The sequence below is a fragment of the Sinohyriopsis cumingii genome, chromosome 9, assembly GCF_028554795.1.
Source record: "Sinohyriopsis cumingii isolate HCF-2022 chromosome 9, ASM2855479v2, whole genome shotgun sequence".
In the NCBI taxonomy this organism is placed as follows: domain Eukaryota; kingdom Metazoa; phylum Mollusca; class Bivalvia; order Unionida; family Unionidae; genus Sinohyriopsis; species Sinohyriopsis cumingii.
Genome location: NC_142969.1, coordinates 45,931,304 through 45,957,524, shown reverse-complemented (window position 1 = coordinate 45,957,524; position 26,221 = coordinate 45,931,304). Strand labels below are relative to the sequence as shown.

The 26,221-nt window shown below is 38.3% G+C and overlaps 1 protein-coding gene across 1 annotated transcript in view; it reads left to right on the top strand.

Moving 5' to 3' along the window:
- LOC149791734 (protein mono-ADP-ribosyltransferase PARP14-like) overlaps positions 1-12,268 on the top strand; it is a 29,123-nt gene extending 16,855 nt beyond the window's left edge. Inside the window, exons 5-7 of the mRNA XM_089969247.1 lie at positions 7,149-7,576; positions 9,483-9,681; positions 10,490-12,268. Of these exons, the coding sequence (XP_089825373.1) occupies positions 7,149-7,576; positions 9,483-9,681; positions 10,490-10,662 (800 nt within the window). The 3' untranslated portion in view covers positions 10,663-12,268. The remainder of the gene's footprint in view (positions 1-7,148; positions 7,577-9,482; positions 9,682-10,489) is intronic.
- Positions 12,269-26,221: the final 13,953 nt, after the last annotated feature.

Here is a 26,221-nt window from a genome sequence, read left to right as displayed (position 1 = left end):
GTGCTGGGCAGAGTAACTTGAATCTGAAATCCTTCACAAACTTAGCCGGATTATCTATGGTGGAAATGTCATTCGTCACTGGATTGGTCTAGAGTGAAATCAAAAGCCCACAAAGCGTAACCTTCTGCAAAATCGCCGTACAAAATGCCGTGACTATTGTTGGTTCCTAATAGTCCGTTGGCTTCATACAGGGGCAAGTATAACCTTAAGTAATTCTTATTATTGTCAGAAACGTCAGGTTCGAAGGGTTTGGCACACAAAGACTTGCCATCGCGACTGACTTCGATCTTGGACACGTTGTAATGCTCAAACTCAAAGGAATTTGTTTTGTTTTTTTGTTTTGTTTTTTTTTTTGGGGGGGGGACAGAGTTAAAGGCTACATTGCTGACGATACCAACTGTCCTTGGAATAGATGATCTTCGATCATGAATTGGAGTCCTGTGGCAATGGTGAAGGTTTTCTCTTCTGCTCGTCGTATCGGCGGTCGTTCTACTCAAAGCGTGACTGATGTCGTTTCCCACTTTAGGCAACAATTCCAATCGTCGTACGTAGAGTCTGGCTTCTTGGATGACTGTCTTGTAATCGGAATCATTAGATATCTAATGGAAAGTGGTACCGCTGAGATTCAATCTTAGACGGACAAACAAGAATTTCACAAAATACTTCTCTTGCATCCACATGTCTAAATGCAAACAATCTCTCACTTATATACAACGACTTTGTGCAATTTTCTGTTGATGTTTGTCGAGTCCATTACTGTTGCATTTTGTATCCGCCACCTCATCGAACTTGCCCGTTATGTCACATTTCAATACCACACAGGTATCCAGATTGGGGTTTTTGGCTTCTTTTCCGTACATCAAAAGATGTTCCAGGTACGCTCGGTAAGGGTAGGTATAAATGCTACTGCTGATCCGTTTGTTATTTAAGTACAAATCCACTTCGGTGAACATGGAATGCATGAAGTTGTTGACGGGGTCTACTATCTCATCGACGTCTAGTTTGGTAGTGTCCGTATCTATCACTTTGACTTTCAGGTACAAGTAATAGCATTTCAGATCGAAGTAATCTTCGGGCTATCATTTGATTTCAAACTCAGTGGAAGCAGAATCCGCCAGAGAGGAGACGGGATACAATTCTACCTACTGGGATTCGTGCATGGATAAGATGGTCGGTGGCATGGCAATCAAACCCAGTTCCTACTTGAAACACACGCAAGAATCTTTGTGCATCATTTTTTTCTCTCACGTTGTTTTAATAATCAAAAGCGTCTAAGTCTCGGACTGTTCTTCTTTTCTTGGTCTTTCTAGCTCTGGGTGTGTGAAGGCCTCTGATGGGGTGTTTTCGTCGTTTCGTTCTGCCTTGTCCTTGTCGTGGCTTCGGTAGCGTCCAGAACATTTTTCATCCTTCCATCAGATCCTAAAGGTCACATCTGAGATCTGTTCACACCAGATGTCCCTTTTACCATCTTGATACTTTTTTTTATCTCTGACCTATCCATTGTGAAGCAGCAATTACCACCAGTCTTGTTTATCAGGGGTACCAGTGTGGCTTTTAGTATGGGTGCAATCAACAGGTACACAAATCCTTTTCGTTGTACCAAGATCTTTTTCTTTTGACGCATGGGTATTTTCTTTTGGGCCATTCGGCGGAGAATGCGTTGATGCTTGTCTAAGCATTCTTTCTGATGATGAGACGATATCCTGCCTTTCAAAACGTTTTGGCAACATTCGCACACGGTAGCAACAATGTCTTTGGAAGTGGTTTGAATGATTTGTTTTCGCATGGGTGGAGAGGCTTTGGACAACAACTACAACACGTCCCAATGTTTGGCTAAACGAGTCTTTCATTTCCTTTCCTTTGGGGCTAGGATAGGGATATATTGGGGGGGGGGGGGTAACATCTTTGTTTGTTTGTTCAGGGGCACACACAAAAATACACTAACGTCGATGGCTTGGTATATGACCTTATATCTTATTTTTGGAGGTGTCATTTTGGATTGGTTTTGAAAAACCAAACTGTTTGAGCATATGTTCTACCAATCCAGCGCCAAGCATTCCTCCACTTTGCTTGCTTCTCTTTTTCTTTTGATAAGAGTGTCGTTTATGGGGTAGACGTCGATTCTTGGCTAAGCGTTTTTTCGGATATCGGGTCAAATGACTAGGCATTCCTTTTCTTTTTTCCTTTTCTTTTTCATTTTCTTTTTCATTTTCATTTTAGACAGGAGAACGCCGTTGGTAGTGTGCACTTTTTTAGGGAACATCTTTTGGTGTTCAGGAACACAAAACCATTGATATCCAACGGTTTCGGAATCGAATTTCAAAGTCGCAGTATTCAAACATGCGCACAGGCAACAAATATTCTTTATTCACATGCATAGTTTGATAAGGGTACGATGAAACCCGTCGTATTATGCTCAGGCATGGATGACATCCGTAGTGTGGTAGCCGCATGGTTTTACGTGGACGATGACATAGACAATGAAAACCAGTAAAACATCCATGATAACGCATCAATCAGGTTTTACGTGCACATATTCCAAGTCCACGATTTGCTGACAAATGTGACATCGTTTCTTTTCTGGACATACGTGAACTTTGGCACAGTTGGTACGTATCACTTGAACACAAGTAGGGTACGATCTCAGGAGTTGACGAGCACTTTTTTCTGTGAACCTTACGTCTTCAGATGTTATTCGTAACAGGTAAGGCTGACAAAAGTTCTCTGACAAGTAGGGCAATACATCCGTTTTTTGTTGGGGTTTTTTTGTCCTTCGTCAACACAGGGTTTAGAGGCCGAACATCCTGAGAATTTCGATCCACAATGATTTTTTTGTTCTCGCGTGTTATTGCCATATTCACATTTCTCACAATAATAATTGTATCCCAGGAATGAGGTGATACTGGAAATGGCTTAGAAATGTTAATCGTGATAATAGACGTGAATGTATTTTCCGTCATTGAAAGGTTTGCCTGGAGTGTGTCTTTCAATATTTAGTCGAGAACCAAGACGTCTTGGAACGTTTGCATTTCAGGAATGCCGCAGGGCATGTCTTTGGATAGGCCGGCATGCTGTAACAGGAGTTCTGTTTCACTTCGTTGTTTTGATAGGTTCAATTTATGAATAGTTTGCCAAACTCTTTTCCATTCTGCCGTGTCGTTCTTGTCGGTATACGTTCGTCCCACCAAGATGGCCTGGCTAAACACATCTGGTCTTGAGGGTTCTTAATTCGGATGAGACTCTTATTTGGTACTGCGAAGGTCGTCTTCCAATTGCACCTTTTTGTCGTTGGACTGCTGTATGTTTTGAGTCTTGTCGATGACTTTTGAAAGTGTCAATTATGATGGCCTGCTAAACTCGGTCCCAAGAAGGTACTTCAAACTGTCGTGAGAAATGAATCGCGTAAAGTGATCGTCTTCTTTAGCTTCAGATTGTCGTTTCAGTGCGGTTAATAAAGAATCCCACACACCGCTGATGAACTCTTCTCCTTTTTCCAGCTTACGTCGGACTAGAAATCTTTAAACCTCACGTGTACGTGTAGGCCGTGATTCTACATTTTTAAGAGGAACTTTTATTTGTCTCTCGAATGTTGTAGTACATTCCAGGTGTTACTGAGGATGAAATTTGGTTTGATGTAAACTCTCTGGTTCTGGATTCTTGTCCACTTGTGTAATCTTCAAAATCGCTAGCATGGATCTGAGCCAAAATTTCAACTACTGTGGCAGGTCACATTTCTGCCTCTTACTTTCTTCTCCTTTCTCCACGAAATAATGCGATCGTTTTATATGAATGGTCTCCTCTATCAAAGTATTCATGTCACTCAATCCTACGAGAAAGATGGAACAGCCAAAACAGATCGAGCTTCTGAACAGAGATTTGCGAGGTGTCATAAGGAGGTTTTCTTCAGAGAAGCCGACGGACTACTCCTCGTCTTTTCGAGATTACAACAATATACTTGTTATATCTGTTAGTATTGGTCTTCCAAATGTGAACAACGTCAACCCAAGACAAGCGTCAAAAGAGGCAAAGTCAAGATACCTGTTATCATTGTCAAGAAAAAGGACATTTGTCTTCAGACTGCCCTAAGAAGCAACATGAGCAGTAGGCAGAGAGGGGTTCAGAACTGGAAGAAGATGTACCCTCCAAAAGGAAGAACCCCGACACGTCAAGAAAGGAAGAAAGAAGACGAGAAGAAAGTGAGGAAGAAGAAGCAGAAACACCAGTGAAAGTGAAGAAATTCAAAACACAGAGAGAGTGAAAAGACAATAAAGAAGCTAATGAACTTTTAAAAGTGATGTGTTGTAACATTTTGGATTGTAGATTAGAACCAGAATATACCAGAAAGAAAACGTAAGTGTCTCTTGGTTTTGATTTTTATAATTATTAGGACCTACACTTACAATCTCACACACAACCATCATGGGGCAAAAATGGGATTTTGAGTTTTAATTGATTTTGGCAAATGAATACTGCCTCTTTTCGAGAAAGAACTCAATCCATTTTTGTCCGTTTTTCTACTATAAATAACAGCAGTTCACTTCATTTATTTCATCTGTTCTGGTCACAAGATGTGGACAAACGTATAATCGTGTACCCTCGTATCGTCGATGATGTTGAACCTGGACTATCTCATGTATATCAAATCATCATGGGCTATCACCAAGATCACAGAGACAGCTCTTTGGAAAAGAAGGATCTTTGTGGATAGACAAAGATGTCTGAAGAGGTCAGACAAAGTTTGAGAAAGAGAAGAAGATCCGTGTGATGCCCTCTATGTTAACTAAATGGTGTTAATATAAAAACCAAAGGCCCTTTTCATGGCCTGGAAAAGATTTACTCTCTTGCCTGAACATTTTTAGTCGATGTTTTTCGTGCTTGTATATTAGTTTCTTTGTCTACGTCTATAAAGTTATATGTCCCGCCCCGCCAGGCGTTATATAAAGTTATATGTCCCGCCCCGCCAAGCGTTATAGCTTTTTTCCGCTGTCCCAGTTTCGCCAGGATGAGGTCAGGCACTTACAACATTGTTGCCAGTGTCCATGATGTCACCCTGTTAAATTCCTATCGCCCCTATACAAACCCAATATATGTACAACTTTCCCTTGTCCGTATACAGGCCCAACCTTTTGTCCGTATAAATCTCGTCTGTAAACGTCCCCAAGGAGACTTGTCCATGTAATTCCTGTTATCCGTAAAGTGCCCCCTATTACTATTAATATTACATTATTAGATATTGAAATTTATCAGCGATTTGTAATCTACATCACCACAGTGAAGATACCACTCTTGTCATCACCGTGTTGATATTACTTTAGAATTTGTTTTACCATTTTAATGCAAATATATGGTGTTATACATGTTTTTCAAACTTATAAATTCTATGGGTTGTCGTATTTTCAGGGTTTTTTTTCTTCATTTTCTTCTCTTTTCCTCTCCTTTCCCTCTAGTGTCTCCTAGATCAAGATAAACATAATGTCAATAATGAGGAGCTGCTATAACAAAATCAACATCAAAATAAACTCCATCCAACAAAACTTGAGTTTCTGTGATAGACTTATATATAACAAACATTTCAACGTGAATCGTCCAAATTACTAGTGACCATACTGTCAAAGCCTGCTTCTATTTGATATCCACAAACCTAGACTATTATCAATGTCAGCCGTACGGTACTTGTTATACTATATGTCACGAGCACAGTACTTGTTACACTCTATGTCACGCGCACAGTACCTGTTACATTCTGTCACCCGTACAGTACCACATAAACTATGTGTTACTTTTCAATTCCTGCTACACTCTATGGCAAACAATGTAATATTTAGAGAAAAATTTCTTGATTAAATATAGCATTAAAATTGTTTAATTAGTAATTTTAAATTTCATCACATTACAATCGTTTTTAAAAACGTCAATATGGATGTTAATTGACAAATAAATTTAATTGTAAATCTAATTAGTTTGCAAGGGTACCAAGGTTAAATAGATCAGGTTTTGAGTGCAGAAATAGACAAACCCACCAATCCAAATTCTTATAGTAAATTCCCAATTATTAAAATCTTTTTGGGGGATGATATTATGCTCTGAAGTCTGCAGAATACAACCTCTCTTGTGCTGATTGCACAGTACCCCTAACGCAATAATATTTAGTGTATCAATCCAAACAAGACATATGTTAAGCATCTATCCTGTTTCGTATCAAACCAGCCATTAGTATGACTAAATGCACAACTTGACGTTCGATACGCAGGACTTAATTATGCAAAACGTTACTATCCTTAATTCTTGTGAAATGTCAGAACTTCGTTTTGCCAATATAATAATGAAGCCGTTAATCTCGTTGTCACAAAATGTGGGAGGACCCTTGCAAATCATTCAAGACTTTTGCCTTAAAAATATATCATGAAAAGAAAACAGACGAGGCAGTCTTAGTAAATATATGGAAATATTTTCACTCGTGATCTGGAACAATATCTATTATCACTCCTTGCATCACAATGTTTCCGCTTCAATCGTTAACTATTTGCTTTATATCTACAAAAACGTCGTAGATAACATCCATATATTTTCCAAGATATTTTACAAATCTAAAGACCAGGATTTAATTTACTAATTAGTATAAAGATCTATCACAAGACTAAGACTGAAGGAAGTGTTTCTTTGAATGGCAAGACGCATTATACTATTTTAATAGCCATTGCAATCATGTATTGCACGTTCATTTTGTGGAAAAAAATACTATCATGAACCGTTGGCATAGATCAACAGTTTTGCGCACACAAAAAGAACATTTAACTTTTTGGCGATAATATATGCATTTTAGGAAAATTGTCTCATTTTTTCCATAACGGATCATTGTTCTGTGAGGACTTTCAATTTTCTAGCTTTGTTACAATCACGAGATCCTCGAAAATTTTTACTCAGGACAAGAAAGGACCTCCCTCAAAACCTGACGCTAAATGTATGATGTGTATGATCCCAAGATTATATGACTGAAGGCAAATACTTAAGATATCTGATTTTTAATGGATTCACGTTCACTCTGAGTTGAAAGTTATCTTTGCCTGTTTATCTTTATATTTGTAAATATTTATATTTGGCTAGAAAAGGCTACTGTCGTTAAATGTATTTCCTATTTTTTATTACAGGTTACTCGGGAATTCCTAAAAAACTATCCTGCCTTGTGTATTCAATTGCCTTGATTGAGTTGAATGAATATTGCAAATCCAAGAACGTGACTAAAATGGAAGTCAACTTCGTAGACATCAGCATAGATATGCTTATCTCCATTTGCAATGAATGCAGCCGTGCGTTTGATAAAGGACTTGACACTCAAGCAAATTGTATCGATGAAGAAATCGAAAAAGTACTTGGAATCAAAACCTATAAAATCGGTAAATCAATTCAAATGAAAGTATTTGAAGGAACAATTAATCTATTCATGGAAGAAAGTGCTATATGTTCTGTGAATAGGGACTTGAAACCGCGTGGCCGAGAGGCAGAGTCGATATTCAAGCAAGCGGGAAAAGATTTTCATAGAGAATTAGTGTCTCAAAACGAGGACAGGGAAATCGAGGTATTCTGTGTACAATATATGTTGTTATGCATTTTCCATATTTTCCATCTAGCTTTCCATAATGCAAGCTTATGGTAGTTATTGTTTGGTTTATGCTTTTAACCTAATTGAATATAAAACATTTTAACACATTGAAGTTCATCCAAACAACTCTGTTATGTAATGAAACAGATCTTTTATTAACATATATGTGGTTTGTTGTTGTTGGGTTTTTTTGTTATAAAAATGATCTCCCTTTGAAAAACGTAAAATTAATAAAACCCAGAGCAAACCACCAATTTTAAACACACCACCCACAAGGAACTTTGTTTCTAATTACCTTCTCTTCAAACAAATTCGGGTTAGACTTTGAAATAAACAGTGATTAACAAAATTAATTATTAAAGTGGGGTCATTATTTGCCAAAGTGGGGTCATTATTTGGCATTACTTTATCAAAGAGGATACACATGTATAATCAATCTAACAGCAAAAATAGTGTCAACAGCTGAAGCTAAAAATAGAATTATTTCTCTCCTAGAGATACCTGAAACATCGTAGTGCTTCATTCAATATCCATCAGCTGCAAGTAATTCAAATGTATCTATTGTTTTCACCTAAGACTTCTGAGATGAATATCATTAAATAGCTAGTGATATTTTTTACTAGTTTACTTATAACTTACACTGACCCATAATGTTGCACTTATATGTTATCCACGTTCATGCTGATCGTGCAAGGTAAAGACGCTTTGATTTTAATTTATTTGAGGTAACATTGTTGGCGGCTAGTTCCTGGTCCCGCGTTGCCATAAATCCCATTTATTTGTCTACTTCTACTATCAGTTATGATTTTTTCTTTATTTCTACCACTTGAATGCAAATCCATGTACATTTACCGGCCTGTAGTTATCTTTATTCTTTAAAAACTACAAGAGGTTGTCTTTTCTTTTCTTTCCTTTCCATTTCTAAGTTCGTTTGTTACACCTTTTTTATAGCGCTCATATTTTCCTTCCGTTTCTTGTAGAAGTCCTTTGTTCTATTCTATTATATTTATTATTTTTTTTTTGTTTATATTATTCATTATATTACAAAATGAACACTACTTGTACGTTTTAATTTTATTTTTATTCCTAGCACACAAATTGTTATATGAAATATATGATAAAACAAACTGTTACTGCAAATGTCCCTAAAAGTTGTCATATGTAGTGTTGCTTTCTTTTTTTATTCTTATAACATTAAGATATATTAGATTTATATTTCCCACCCACATATTTATATTTCCCGCCCCTCTATCACATTTGTAACAACCAGCTAAATAGATATTATGAACCTAAGCTTTTATTGTAGTCTTAACCACGGATTTCTTTCTCAGATTCTTGAATAGCAAGCCAGATTATGTTGAAAAAATTTTACACAGTCGATTTACATCTAAGACCTTTTTTCTTTAAGCATAGTTTTGTATCTCAAAATAGTAACAACAATGTGAATTTTAATGGTACTGGTTAAGAAGTCAACAAACATAGACAACTTCATAATATAGAAACAGCCTGCAATATAAATTTTCATTGCAACCCCTTGCTTGACAGAGAACAAAAGCGTTCAAAATGTGAAATTACTTTCTTTGATTTGAAAGTACATGCACCAGGAAATCATCTCCATCCCAATATAGACCGATAAATTTATAACTGTATGTATCTCAAACCAGATTTCATCAAACAGCATGAATGGATGTGTGTCTGTCTGTCTGTCTGTCTGTCTGTATGTATGTATGGATGTATTGATGGATGTATGTATGTATGTATGTATGTATGTATGGATGTATTGATGGATGGATGGATGCATGTATGTATGTATGTATGTATGTATGTATGTATGTATGTATGTATGTACAAATCATTGCACATTATTTTCTTTCTACTTTAGCCAGGAGATGTCATTGTTCCAGGTGCTGCAAGTTTGTATCGTAACCGTATATTCAGCTGTGTCATACCGAAGAGGAATCTTCTCTCTTTCAAGCAACGTCCGAATCACAAAGAAGAACTTTTTCGATGTTATCAGAATGCATTTCAAATGGCTTCAACAAACAATGTTTCTGTCATGGCAATTTACGCGCTTGGAACAGGTAGAAAAGTTTTTAAGCTCAGTTTTTTTCAAAGAATTCGTTAAACAATGTATTATATTTTGGTACAATCAAGATGTAAAACACAATATTTCGTTGGTTTTATAGCTGAAAAGTACTTTTAAACCTAACGGATGACCATACTTTGAGATTATATAAAATTTTAATTGTTGTACATAATTACAGCATGTTACGTTTTCCTGTTCTATTCGTCAAGGTATGCTTCGTTTATTTGACACTGTGGTGTGAGTATAACGAGAGCTTTTATGGTCCATGCTAGATTGTGTCCTTCTTGATTTAAATCATTATTTATTTATTCAATGTAAAATTCTTGTTTTCTTTCGAATGCAATTTTTGTTGTTTTCCGAAAAACCTCATTCTAGTCGCTGCTTAAATTTAAATATGTGCACAGGAAACATGATGTTCGACTGTTTCGTGAGACATTTGGAGCGCTTATAGGCGACGAAGAAGGCAATAAAGCTATTTCCCTCTCATACATTCATGGACAAAGATGAATGGCAATTCCAATCATTATTAATATTGTCATTATGCAGCAAATGGAGTCATATGCAGCAGTAACAACTTATAATAGCAATGCCATCATATTAAGATATTGTACTGCTTTGTATAATTTACGATAGCTATATGACCTTTTCTTCATTAAGAGAGTGGTTTTTGTTTCTCAGTAACTAATATTTTATGGAAACATCAGTCTTTTCAACGCAACTTAATTTTCGATACAGATCTCACAGCAAGCCGCATTAAAAATCTAAGTTTATTATTATTATTATTATTATTATTATTATTTCAGATATTGACTATTTTGACAAGGACATTTGCTGTTCAGCTCTGGTGGACGCACTCAAGTCTCTTAGCGTGTCCTCCACTAAAAGCTCTCTCTCCAAGCTACACGTTATATGCAGAACAAAGACAATACTAACAAGCCTATTAAAACAAGTCAACTGTTTGTTCAAAAATGGCTAATAACTGCTACCAACATTGTTGTGACTCTGAATGTAGGGCATATAGGAAATTTCACTTAGTTTTTTTCACTTTCCGTTGGAAATACTCCAAATGGGATGGACTTATGATATAAAGAAAGTTCTGTTCGGTCACCTTTTTTACATTTACCGAATCCGAATTACGTGATACTGCAATAGTGAGAAGGAGTTATTAGACCTTTTAGACTTAGATTATCAGAAGAGATTAACTAAATGAGCACAAAAGGTCTTAATGTAAGACAAATAATCAACAGATTATTATAGTGGATAATTATCGTTACTGACTTCAAAAGTTATATGAAGACACGGGTTGACTGATGTATCGATGTCACTTTCAGAACCATAATCTTAGAATATAGCGCAAATACATAGATACATGCAGACACATAGATTATATACATACATACATACATACATACATACATACATACATACATACATACATACATACATGCATGCATGCATGCATGCATGCATGCATGCATGCATACATACATACATACATACATACAGACAGACATACATACATACATACATACATACATACATACAGACATACAGACAGACATTGTGCGTGCCTTTGGATCATATTCTGGATATACTATTTTCATTTGGATGATAAATCGTTACCTAATATTACTGGTTCTAAATAGTGTATTAACAAAGTAAGTACTATGATAATATTCATAATCCTTATGACACTGTAATGCCTAATTATGTGTACATATCTTCAATTCATCACGCAGGGTCACGAGGTAACATTTTATTCTTCTCCTAAGAATATAATTTTCCATCTTAAAAAGCTATTTAGTAACTAAAACTTGCATCCTTTCATTCATCAGTGTGAAATCGTTTGTTTTGAGTGCTTTTTGTTGTTTTTGTTTCACCTGGATATCTTGAAATATTTGTTTTGTAAAAAACGATGTGGCTAGATATTAGTTGTGTTGCTAATCATTATGATAATTGTGTTAATATTTCCACCAGATGTTTCCAACTACAAAAATTTACGCTGGAAAACAGATTCCTATTTACACTCATTTTATTAATATCTATTTCAATGTTTACTTTGTTGTTAATTTTGTATATTACAATTTTTCACAGCTATCTTGTTTAGTTATGTCTGCAAATAAATAATCCTTTTCATAGCAAACATCCCCAATGGTATTTACTCTGTCGTACAGGGGCCCCGAGTGGACGAGTGGTCTAAAGCGCTCTTCGTTACGGATCACTGCCATCTCACCTCTGCCTGCGTCGGTTCGAGTCTAAGATTCAGCCAATGTGGGTATGTGAGAAAGCTTGCCAGTAGCTTCTCGTGGGTCGGTGGTTCTTTCCGGGGTTTTCCCGGGTTCTTCCTCCACCATTAATACTGGCCGCCATATATAGCCTATCGTGTGCTGAAAAATGGCGTTAAACCCCACAACAACAACAACAACTCTGTCGTACAAATGCACATACATTCAGTGGGTAAATATAAACTAATAAAGACCGATACCCGGACATTGTTATCTCTTCCTTAACACTGACATCCTTCCATAGCATGTATGATCTATAGCACGATTTTAGCCGTATAATATTTGTGAATAAAGTAATTCATCTAGGAAAAGTGTTTCGTTCTTGACAAAACAGTCTATCTTGATTTATAAAGTATGTTTAAGAATCATCTCTTATACATTTCTTGTGGTATATCGTTTAAAATAAAAATCATTATGCCTCCATCTCTTCAAATATTGATTATACAATATCAACGTAAGCAAATCCACACCCACAGATACATACATGCATACATACATACATACAGACAGACAGACATACATACATGCATGCATACATACACACACACACATGCACATACACATACACACACACACATACATACATACATAGAGAGATAGAGATAGAAAGATAGATAGATAGACACGATTTGCCTCATCGTAACTTTTATAGAATAATCAGATCTCTATAACTAACGATTAATTTATGTTACAGTTAATCTGTAACAAAACAATGTATTACTTTATTTAGGAAACGATTAGTATTGAGTGTAAACACGACTGTAAAAATATATGAAGAAATGGACATACTTTCCGTGCCAGGTCTTCGAGTCTTTACGTATCACAATAACAAATTTCATCTGCAAATGGTGGTGTATTCATTCCACATGGTTCCTGCAAGTGTCTTGACATCCAATCAGCTTCATCATCAAGATCAGTTTGATGCAAGCAGGTGTGCGGCACGTAAAATACTATCACGTAAAATACGGTTTCTGATATTAAAGGCTATTCCATCTCAGGATAGAAAGTGTTTGATAATTGTATTTATATGTACGACGGTTGTCAGTGGAGATGCCTTGCATAGCAAGCATTAATAATGGTAGTAGGTGCGGTCATATCGGTAGTAAGTTCCGTCATAATCGTAGTAGGTTACGTCATAATGCTAGTAGGTAACATCATATCGGTAGTAGGTACGGTCATATCGGTAGTAGGTACCGTCATAATGGTAGTAGTTAACGTCATATCGGTAGTAGGTACCGTCATATCGGTAGTAAGTATGGTCTTATCGGTAGTAGGTACCGTCATGTTGGTAGTAGGTACGGTCATATCGCTAGTAGGTACCGTCATATCGGTAGAAGGCACGGTCATATCGGTAGTAGGTATCGTCATATCAGTAGTAGGTACCGTCATATCGGTAGTAAGTAAGATCTTATCGGTAGTAGGTACCGTCCTGTTGGTAGTTGGTACGATCATATCGCTAGTAGGTACCGTCATATTGGTAGTAGGTACCGTCATATCGATAGCAAGTAAGGTCTTATCGCTAGTAGGTACCGTCATATCGGTAGTAGGTATCGTCATATCGGTAGTAGGTACGGTCATTTCGATAGTAGGTACGGTCATATCGGTAATAGGTACCGTCATATCGGTAGTAGGTACGGTCATATCGGTAGTAGGTATCGTCATATCAGTAGTAGGTAGACAGAGACGGAAAGACAGACAGACAGAGACTTTCAAAAATGAACATCTGAATAAATTTTTGTGTCAAATTGTTTTGAGTTTTAAAACAAAACACGAATTAACAGGCTTGGTGGGCGGGGGATCAAACATACGGACATAAAATCCTTTAAAACCTTTCGGACGCCCAAGGGGGACACCTCAACGGCCATTAGTTTAATATAGCTGAAGGTCTAACAGGTGCCCGCCCATAGAAAAGGATGAGTGGAAGCGGGTTCAAAGGAAAGGTTTTCCGAGTAATCATTGGGATTGGATTGACGTTGTGGACCTAACGTTTGATATAACATTGTTCTGCTGAAGTGACTTAACTGAAACATAACACTCCAATTTACGTATCTTAATAAGGGGGTATTTACAACTACCAGCTTGCAAGTAGCAATTTGTATTCCCCTCTTTTGTTGCTGTTGTTTTCCCACTTTGGAATTTTAATTATCAGTGTCACTACAAAATGTTAAAGTGATGTGTGTCAAATACCCATGCAATTTACACAAGAATTTACGTAAGAAAAAATATAATTTTATAACGTAAGACGGAAAAAACAATCAAGCAAACATTTTTCAATTCCCCGTAATTCATATAGAAGCCTTTATCGAAGTATAGTTTAGTCACCTTTTTGCCGCTAATGTTTTGCTTTGTTTTGTTTGGGTTTTTGTTGTTGCTTTTCGTGCTTTTTTAATATAGCTGGTAACTCCTCTGACGATGAACAAGATTACATTGATAAAAATAACCGCATGACATGCATTCGTTCGCCCTTTTCAACTTAATTTTGTATAGCTGCAAACATAAACACTTCACACGTAGTATGAGGATTCGTGTTCTTCTTAAAATAGGTCCAAGCTGAGTTGGAAGTATTGTTTACTGGCCGATTTTCTGCAGCTAGTGTTTCCAGTTAATGGACAGAACACTGCAATGACGATGAAGAATTTTCCATCAATACAACATTCCGTATATTATGCTTTAGACAGGCTTCATGAACTGAACTATATTTTGATGTGAGCACATACATTATACACGGCCACTGAATGCTTTCCTTGCAATTTTAAAATAAAATCCTGAAGAAAACAAGGTGTTTAAGGAAAGGATTTTAATGTTATTCTGAAACAAATTATGTGGAGCATCTTTTTATCGGTTTTTATAAAATCAAACACCACTCAACATCGGAATATATTGCATATCGGGGTGATTTTGAACACATTTCTGTCAAATTTATCCCTGGAAATATCACCAAGATCAACCTTGAATCCATGATATAAATGAAAATTTATATCCCTCAAAAGGTATGCTTAATGTTCATGATTCCGACCTTGGCGCAGATACACCGGGAAAGCTGGATCAAAAAACACTTCAGGTAAGTCAGGTACTTTGAATGGAAACAAAACACCTTTTTTCTCCAAAAGGAAATCCTCTTGAATGTTGTAATGTGACCTTTGAGTTTTTGTGTAGTTTATGTTCCTCCCTTTTCTATTGCCTTCACAAATGTACTAAAACCTTTATCTCCACTGTTGATCATCCATTGATAGAAGCAATTAAGTTCTCGGTGTGCGTGTGGGTTCTCAGTTTTGAATTTCATTTCATATCCAAGTTCGCTTTGGAATGCAGAACATCAGCTTATATGTTTATCTTTTTCTGATTGTCGTGCTTTCCTCAGCAGCAGGTGAGGTGAACAGACCCGGTTCTTCCTCGCGTTTGAAGGCTCCTACAAAAGCAAATCCGTAGGAAAGCTTTATTTTCATTTTTAAAGGCTGCTACGGGGTGTTATTTTCGAAACAAAAGACCCTAGGTGACATAGTGTGACACAAAAAGCATCACCGCGTGGGCAAATTTGTTTTTAAAAATAAATTTTCTAACGTTGTTATTTATTACCTTCAACGTGTGAGCATTCTTGGGGGTCTTCACCTCACCTGCTGCTCCTCATAAAATAATATTGTTAAAATATTTGATCAAGACCAATTCGGTATCGACATCGTGGATCATGCAAATTTATCGTAATAAATCCATGCGGAGTTGCCTAAGCACGACTAAATAAATTTTTAAACTTATTTATATCAATGTCGCCGTTGCACCAAGTTTGATGAATATTCCTTAGCGTATGTGTATCTACGCCGTTAAATACCGCTAAAATGTTAGAATTATCTCTAATAACCTTAGGAATTTGTGTATACCGCTGAGTTACATAAATAACGTCTGTATTTTTATGTCGGCCGCGTGAAAAAGATCCTGGCCGGATTTGCTTGTTTGTCTAACATTAAGTCGTCGTATACAACTAAATTATTAATTTCTCCATCAAGATCTTCCACGGATGGTGCCTCATCAATATCTGTAATGAATTCAATAACATTTTCAGATATTTCTGTTGCATTTTCATTAAAATCTTTTAAAACTTGATAACAACGCTGATCGTCGACGCTGGGTGCAACTAAATATAATTTATCCCATTTTAGCCATCTCATTATCAAATTTAACAACAACTGAGTTTTACCCGATCCAGATGGGCCAATTATAATCATTCTAATTGAATTTGGTAATGCTGCGTGATGTTTTACTTGTTCGCGTTTTTTTGTGGCTGAAAAATCAATTACATTCATGATATAACAATACTTATGGATTTATATTGTGTAAAATGTCGCACGCGTACTTCAACGACGGAGTTGACTAAGATCACAATGCGTAATGGCAGGCAAGCAATGACAGGTTTATGTGCAATATGTTGCACAAAAAAATTTAAATTCATTAAAAAAAAAAAGCTTGGCGGAGACATAGCATCTAGTTTAGGTAAATTACCTGGCCTGCCCTGGGCTAAATATCCTGGAGAAAAACACGTACCCGGATATAATTATTGTGCACCAGGAACGCGATTAGATATCAGACTTGATGAAAATAATCAACCAAATCCTAGTGAAAATCCGATAAATGCCATCGATGACGCTTGTTACGTTCATGATCTTGCTTATCGCAGCGGAGATTTACAACAAAGACATCTCGCTGATGTAAAATTAATTCACGCGTTAAATGTTATTCCTAATAAATCTATCAAAATGAGATTAGCTACGTGGCTAATAAAAGGCGCGATGAAAGGCAAATTAGTATTCGGCGCAGGTAATAAATAATGGAGGAAATTTATTATTCTCCACGAGGATTTTGGCGAGGTAAATCAGCGATTGCCAAACTTGCGAAGGCCGCTCGAGTAAAAATACCTACTGCTGCTTCTTGGTTATCAAAACAAGATGTTTGGCAAATTTATCTTCCTCCACCTAAGAAAATTCCTTACGCGCATTTTGACGTTAGTGTTCCTAATGAGGTTCATCAAGCTGATATTATGTTTCTGCCGCACGACATCGTTAACGGCGTCACTTACAAGTATGTGCTAACTATCGTTGACATTGCCAGCAGATATAAAGAAGCAGCGCCGTTAGCAAATAAAACTGCCACTGAAGTTGCAAACGCGTTTAGCAAAATTTACTCGCGATCGCCATTAACATGGCCAAATCTTCTTCAGGTTGACCCAGGTAGAGAATTTCTTGGCGCGGTCTCGTCGCTGATGAAAAAAAATAATGTTAATATTCGACGTGGTCACGCTGGAATTCATCGAGATCAGGCCATCGTTGAGAGATTTAACAAAACGCTTGCTGAGCGACTATTTGGATATCAATATGCAAGAGAATTTATTAGTGAGGAGCGATCTCAGGAGTGGGTATCAAGATTACCTGAAGTTATTAATGCGATAAATAGCGAGATAACACGAACAATAGCGATGAGGCCAGCAATTGCAATCACAAAATCAATTATACCAATTACTAAACGCGATTTCTCAGTGCAGCCCGTGCTAGGTAGTATCACAGTTAGATATTTATATAAACAAGGTGAAGCTGAAGGTGGTAGAAAAAGAGCAACTGATCCAACTTGGAGCGTAACTTCACATAAAATATCCGCCGTAACGAGGTCGTCTGGAAGACAGGCCATGTATGTGTTAGATTCGTTGGCGCCTCAACGCGGATTTACCCAAGAAGAATTAGTTGTAATTCCCGAAGATACTCAATTACCGCCAAAATCACTCAGGTAACACGTCTATTACACTCTAAACACGCTAATGTAACATTTTCTCTTGTATGACCAAGATTATTGTTTTTTCTATCAACGGTAAATTGTTGAGGATCATTTTTTCGATATTTCCATGACATTATGCAATTACAAATTGCACAGTGATTTTCTTGTTGTTGTTTTAACATTATTATGACATCTACGTCAAGGTCAAATTTATAGTTATTTTTTTTATCATATTGCTTATAACTGGATAATTTTCTCCTGATTATATTTCCGCAGGTTTCGTCGTTGACAATTGTCGCATCTAAAACAATCCGTCCCAACTGAGATAATTTTCTAACTCTAGATACGGTAAATAAACTAAATTTGACCACATAATTCTATCATCGACAATCCAAATTTGACTATCTATAGTTAGTCCTTGTGATGAATGTATTGTTGTTGCATAACCTAACTTCCATGGAGATTTTTCTGCATTTAGCGCATCATTAACAAGATTAATATCAACATTAATAATATCATTTAACACTAAATTTCTTTTTTCTCCTCCTGGAACAATTACATCAATATTTTGTCTTCGTGTATCTGCTGGCCTATAACATAACGGCACTGGCAACGCTGGAAATTTCTCACGATGCAACTTAAATAATTTCACCTGAAGGTCATCACGAACTATTTTTCTGCTTGCGACAATTAAATGATCGGGTCGCCATAAATTAAGGAAGTCACTCATCGATGTTTCGCTGATTATTTTTCTCATGACGTCACATTGAATTTTATCCGGTTGTAGTCGAATTAGCTCCTTAAATGCGGTTAGTAATTTATCTGTTGACCTGTAATCGGCATTAATTTCCTCATAGTAGTCAACAAAATCTTTAAGCCATCCATGTGGAGATTCACCATCAATCGGATTAGGTTGCCCGTGATCGCCACGCATAACTACGGTGCAATTTTTTTGTGATAACCACGCTAAAAATAACTTCAACGTTGATAAATTTATTATACAAACTTCATCAATGATAATAACTTTATTTATGTATTTGTCACCCATTCGTATAGGATCCCACGCACCACCGCTATATTTAAAATAGCTATGATAAGTACAAGAATTAACGCCGCGTTGTTTCATTTCTCGAGCTAATCTATGTGTTGGCGTTAATACAATCATATCCGAGCTTACAAATAAATTTATCACTCTAGTAGTTTTTCCACTGCCGCCGGGTCCATTCAAATATACAAATTTATGTCTTGAAATAGGATCATATACAGATACAGCTGTGGATATTTCTGTGATATTTCCACGATGAAATTCATCATGATCTTCAACGTCAGCGTCTTCACAATAACAAAGAATATCTTCGTTTTTTACTCTCCAAGTGCCCCAGGAACCGTCTCCGATAAGATTTTCTAACCTAGGTAGGTATTTATCATTAATGTAAAATGAATCAGTCGCTACTCGTACTGCGATGCCGGAAACTTTATTTATCATCGAAAGTAAATTTATGCTTACATATGCAAGCATCGACGATCTTAAATGAGTATATTGGGGAGATTCTCCTTCAAGATAGCTAACTACGGTACCTAATTTTGTTCCGTCAACAGTGACAACTTCTCTGTTACAAAATATACCTTTCGACGTTGTATCATTGATAATAAAATCTAATTCAGCATCGTCCATAAATAATCTAGCATGGCGACGTTTATGATCAACAGCGCCACCTTGAGTAAATTTACCGATTATTTTTCTACCTAAATCTTTATCCAAAGGCAACCACACTTCAGTTTGTTTTTTACACGAAATAATTGCTTCACTAACTATCAGTAACTTCAGCATGGATGAATCTAACATATATCTTAATAACGCTGTGTGAACCCAACGTCGTTGTGAAAAATGTCTACCAAACCAAACGTAGCAGATTTTATGTAAATTTTCAGCAAATTCAAATGATACAACGCGAGCAAATCCAGTTTGGGGAAAATCTGGCAACGGTCCGTTAATAGCAACTCTGGTCATCTCACTGCAGGGATGCCCAAATTTAGCAAAATATTTAGCAGCGTCGCCGTATCCTAGAAAACTTCCAGGATAACACGCAGACATGTCTACGGAAATAATATTTTTACAATAATATTCAGTATTCCATAATCCTCCATGGCCGTATTCGACGCAACTTTGTTGAACATCTTTGAGAAATTCACATCGCGTTGGCTTCCATGAGTTTTTTTCTCTGGCGGCGTGTGCGGCAACGGATGGAATAGTAAAACAATTAGTTAATATTTCAGGATTCATCGAATATTCTACCGCTAATTTGCTCATTGAGTCGTGCAAATATTTATTTCTATAAATGTCACCACGCGGTAATACAAACTGATCATATTTATCTTCGCTGGAAAATAACCAAACTGACACAGGATCATATTTACTTATTTCACGAATAAATTTAAACATCTCTGTAGCATCTTCAGGTAAAACTTTAACTACGCGTTCTCGTGGGAATATTGTTACCGCATGTGACCACGCGTGAGAATTATGATCAATAATTTCAATTGGCGCTCCACGAGATTCATATGCAGATTTATACAGAATTTCTCCCGATAACGTCTTTACCGAAATTGGAAATTTTAATTGCCGTGACAACGCCGCCACGTCGGTTATTGACGCACCATTAGCGACCGTTCCCGCCCAGGTATAGCAGCAGGGGGGCGAATCCGACATTTTGTCCAAACGTCATTTGGCTTAATTAATACTTTCTGCACTCAGCGGATCCGGTGTCGTCAGCGCCTGGTAAAAAAAAAACGACGTCGTCGTCGTTGTCATCGTCGACAGGCCAAATCGACAATTGTCCGGACGTCATTTGGTTTAATTAATGCCTTCTGCGCGCCGATCCCAGCGTTGTCAGCGTCCGGTAAACACATCGACGACCGCGTCGATGTCATCGCCCCCCCCCCCCCGCTGCTAAGTGGCTACTTGCAATTTAACCGAATATTTGGTCAAGTCCGATACGATATCGTGTCCGAGGATCATGTAAATTTATCGTTATAAATCCATGTGGGGTCGACTGAGCATGACTAAAAAAGTTTCGAAAAACATTAAAGTCCATGTCACCGCCGCACCATGTCTGCCAAATATTTCGTAGCGTGTGTGTATCAACGCCGTTGAATACAGCAAGAATATTACAGTTGTCTCTGATTACTTTTGGAATCTGAGTGTATCGTTGAGTGACATATATCACGTCAGTGTTTTTATGCCTGCCTCTGGAAAATATCCTAGCTGGGTTTTTTTGATTGTCTAACATAACATCATCGTACACGACTAGATTGTTAACGTCGCCATCAATATCATCGATACCCGGTGCATCATTGATATCCGTAATAAACTCAATAACATTTTTTTTAGCGATCGCTGATGCATTCTCGTTGAAATCTTTTAACACCTCGTAGCATCGTTGATCATCTACGCTAGGAGCAACCAAATACAACTTATCCCATTTCATCCATCTTATTATTAAATTAAGTAGCAATTGCGTCTTGCCGGATCCAGATGGTCCGATGATAATCATCCGGATCGAGTTTGGTAACGCTGCAACATGCTTAACTGGTTCTCTTGTTTTAGTCGCTGAAAAGTCAATTATATTCATGTCTCTATACATAAATTATGGATCTATATTGTGTGAAGTGTAGAGTGCGTACTGGCACAAATGATATGACAACCGCTACAACAAAAAATAACAGATCGGCGCTTACTGGTAAGTGTGTACAATGCGGTACAAAGAAATTTAGATTTATTTCTATTAAACCCGGAGATGTTTTAAAAAAAAGCGAGGAGGTGACATCGCAGCCAGGTTATCAAAACTCCCCGGAACCCCGTGGGCAAAGTATCCAGGAGAAAAACACCTCCCAGGATATAGCTACTGTGGCCCCGGAACACGATTAGATATCAGACTCGATGATTAAAATCAGCCCAAACCCGGTGAGTATCCAATAAACGCTATCGATAAGGCGTGTCATGCTCATGATGTTGCTTACAAAAGTAGCGATCTGCAACAGCGTCATATTGCGGATGTAAAATTAATTCACGCGCTAAATGCTATTCCTGATAAATCCGTCAAAGAAAAATTGGCCTCATGGTTGGTAAAATCGGCTATGAAAGGTAAATTAATGATTGGCGCTGGTAATTAATAACAACATGGAATCCATCTATTATTCTCCGAGAGGATACTGGAAGGGGAAGGCCGCAATTGGTAAGCTTGCAAGCGCTGCAAAGGTAACAAAGGCCACTGCGGCTAATTGGTTATCCAAACAGGCTATATGGCAAATCTATCTACCACCGCCTAAACAAATCAACTTCTCGCGCTTTGATGTCGGCGTGCCTAATGAAGTTCATCAGGCTGATATACTATTTCTGCCGCATGACAACGGTTACAAATACGCGCTAACCGTAGTTGATGTTGCGAGTCGATACAAACAAGCGGAGCCGTTAAAAACAAAGTCGGCAACTGAAGTAGCCGCTGCGTTTGAAAGAATTTATCGAAGAGGTCCTCTGCGCTGGCCAAATCTATTACAAGTTGATCCCGGTAGTGAATTTCGCGGCGCTGTTTTATCAACGCTGAAACATCATAGCGTCGCGATACGACGAGGTCATACTGCGCTACATCGTGATCAGGCAATTGTTGAACGATTCAATCGGACTCTTGCTGGACGGTTATTTGGATATCAGTACGCGAAGGAATTTATTCAAGAAAAACGATCTCGTGAATGGGTCAAAAGGTTGCCAGGCGTAATTGCCGCGTTAAATAACGAGATTACCCGAGCAATCAACATGAAGCCCAGCTACGCGATTAAATACGAGTATATACCCGGAGGATCAAAAATAGATAGCGTTTCCAAGCCGATTCTCGGCGATGTTACCGTGAGATATCTATATGAACCGGGAGAGCTTGAAGGCGGTAAAAAAAGGGCTACTGATCCTATTTGGAGTGTTACCACACATAACATATCAACGATAACACGATCAACTGGTAGACCACCGATCTATAGACTGGATTCAACTGCTCCTCAGCGCGGGTTTACACGCGAGCAACTGCAAGTGATACCTGACGATACTCAATTACCCCCGCGTGGTCTTAGCTAGCGCCGTTGCGCCTATTGCACTCAAGACAGGTCAACCTCACATTGTTTTTGACATGACCGAGACTGTTATCGATTCTGTCCACGGTAAATTGGCGAGCGTCTTTATCCGAATAGCGCCAACTCATTATACAATTGCAACTCGCGCAGTGATTATTCTGTTGTTGTCGTAACGCAATTATTAATTCGGCATCAATATCAAAACGCCGCTGTTTTTTTTATCCTGTTGGCGGTAACCCGAGAGTTTTCTATCAATGACGCTTGCATCGATGACTCCGTCACTGGCTTCGTCACTGACTCCGTCAATAACAATTCTTCGAAGCTGATTGATCCTTCGTACTCTGGACACTGCAAGATAGACTAGATTTGACCATTCGATGCGATTATCAACCATCCAAACAATTGTGTCCGTGATGGTTAGTCCCTGCGAGGAATGTATTGTTGTTGCGTATCCTAGCGTCCACGGGGATTTATCAGCACGTAGCGCGTCCTCAACGACGCTGATATCAACGAGCACGATATCATTCAGCACGAGAATTTGTTTTTTTGTCCCTGACGCTGTCGGGCCCGGGATTTCAACTTCAATGTTCTGCCGCCGTGTATCCGCGGGTCTATAACATAACGGTACTGGACGCGTTGGAAACTTTTCCTTATGCAACGTAAATAACTTCCGCTGAAGTGTGTCTCTGACTATCTTTCTACTCGCTACAATCAAATCGTTTGGTCTCCATGTTTCCCAGAATTCATTTAACGGCGTTTCCGGAATCACCTCGCGAATTATTTCACATTGAATTCTATCCGGCTGTAATCTGATTAATTTTTTAACCTCGCGCAGTTGTTCATCAAGTGCTCGGTAATCAGTATCGGTTTCTTCATAATAGTCCACAAAACCCTTTAACCAATCATGTGGACCCTCGCCGACAAATGGTGGTGGTTGGCCATGGTCGCCACACATGATCACCGCTGTATTCGCGAGCAACAACCAATCAAGAAACATTTGTAAAACATCTAACGAAACAGTACATATCTCATCCCAGATGATAACCTCAGGAATAAATTTTTCCCCCATTCGATCAGGAGTCCACTCACCGCCGCTGTATCGAAAAAAGCTGTGATAAGTAACGGCGTCAACATTTCGTTGTTTTATCTCTCGCGCTAGTCTATGGGTCGGTGTAAGCACGATTATACTTGCCCGCGTTCGAAATAATTCAATTGCCCGGGTCGTCTTTCCTGACCCGCCACAGCCGCTTAAATAAACTGTTTTGTGTCTACAAATTGGATCAGAACACGGTGGTGCATTAGACCATTCTGACAATTTATCACCGCGTAAGTAGTTGTTCTCAACGGTGACATCTGCTGACGGGGAATAATCGCGTCGTATTTCATTTTTAATTCTCCATGTACCCCAACTCTCGTCCGGACTAGTAAACCCGGCTACGTTTTCCTTATACGCTACGTCAACATAAAACGAATCAACGGCTACTCTAACCGCGGTGTCGGGGAATCTATTTATCATCGAGAATAAATTGATAGCGGCATAACCCAGCATAGACGCCCTCAAATGCGGGTATGCCGGGCTGTCTCCATCGCTGTAGGTAACAACTGTACCCAACCTTGTTCCATTGGACAAGAAAGCTGTTTCGCAGTTCACGTATCTATTTTTCGCCACTGCGTCCTTGATTACGAAATCATATTCTGCGTCATCTATAATCAGCCGTGAGCAATATCGTTTGTAGTCGCAGTTTTTTCCACCTTGTGTGAACTTACCAATTATTCTTCTACCGAGATCTTTTGCCTCGTGGTTTCGTTGGTTGAATATCCTCCTGGACCATTCGATGATATATTCCTCGTCGGCATCAATGTTTTTTCTGGACTCGTCAATTATGCTATCTAGACGCTCTGGTTCTGGTAACCAGACTTCAGTCTGCGCTCGATATGATATAATCACGTCACTGACAATCAACGAAATTAGCATTTTACAATCAATCATATACCGTAGCAGCGCTATTGGCAGCCACTTCTTTTCAGCCATGTGTCTACCGATCCAAATATAGCAACAGCGATGAAGTCCTGCCGCGAATTCAAATGATACTACGCGAGCGAATCCGGTTAAATCAAAATTAGGCAGTGGTCCATTAATAGTAACACGAGTCATTCATGTCTGGGGTGTCCAAATCGTTTGAAATACTCAGCGGCGGATCCATACCCGAGAAAACTCGCTGGATAACAGGCAACCATATCAACGGAAATCATAGCGTCGCGGTTGTATTCAGTGTTCCATAGTCCACCGTGATAGTATTCCAAACAACTGGATTGTACATCCGGCAGAAATTCCTTGCGCGTTGGTCTCCACGCATTTTTCCTTGCTGCAACATGAGCTACAACCGATGGAATCGTAAAACAATTTGTTAGCAGTTGTTCATCATGCTCCTCAAATTCTATGGCGGTTTTTTTCATCCTGTTGTGAAATGCTTCAGTGAGATATAATTCACCGTTTGGTCTTACAAACTGATCAAAGGTATCAGCGCTGCGAAGTAACCACATTGATACAGGGTCGTTTTTACACAAATAAGCGATAGCATCAAATAGTTTCCTCTCCGCGAGAAAACCGTCCTCTCCCAAAAATTCCCCCGGGATATACTTTACTGTTCTATCCCGTGGAAATATTGTGATCGCGGGCGTCCATGCGTGTTCGTTATGATCAATAATTTTGATTGGGGCCCCATTTGATTTATACTTCGATTCGTATAATACTTCACCGGTTATCGTTGTAACGGTTATTGGAAATCTCAACGACGTTTCTAATCTCGCTATGTCGCTGATGGTTGCTCCACGCTCGCGCACTGTCTCCTCCCACTGGTTGATTTTGCTACGTCGTAAATCAGTCAATTTGTTTCCTCAACATGCATTTGTAAAATGCTCTATTATTCGTTCTGCTACACAATTTATCCCCGTTGACTGTTTCATCGGCGCTAGTTTTCCGATATCAGGTTTCTTATTTAACGGGTATATTCCATAAACAACTGCTGTTTCAGGATACGCTCGTTCATAGTATGGTCTGTCAATTCCGGTTAACAGCCCCGGCTTGGAGTCGCGGCTAACAATGACTGTTTTCTTGTCGCTGAGAACTGGTTCAAATTTATCACGTATGATCCAATCACCTGATTCCACCCGGACAATGAATTTTACTCTGAAGAAATACTTTTTACCGTCAAGTTGTGATATTATCGTTGCTGCGCGGTTGTCGTTCATGGTAGCATCAACAACGCCATCAATTCGAAATGTTGACCAACTATGAGATGCGCCATCACGCTTGAATTCATTGATACAATCGCGTATTTTACTCAGCAGGGTTCTATCGTTTATTAACGC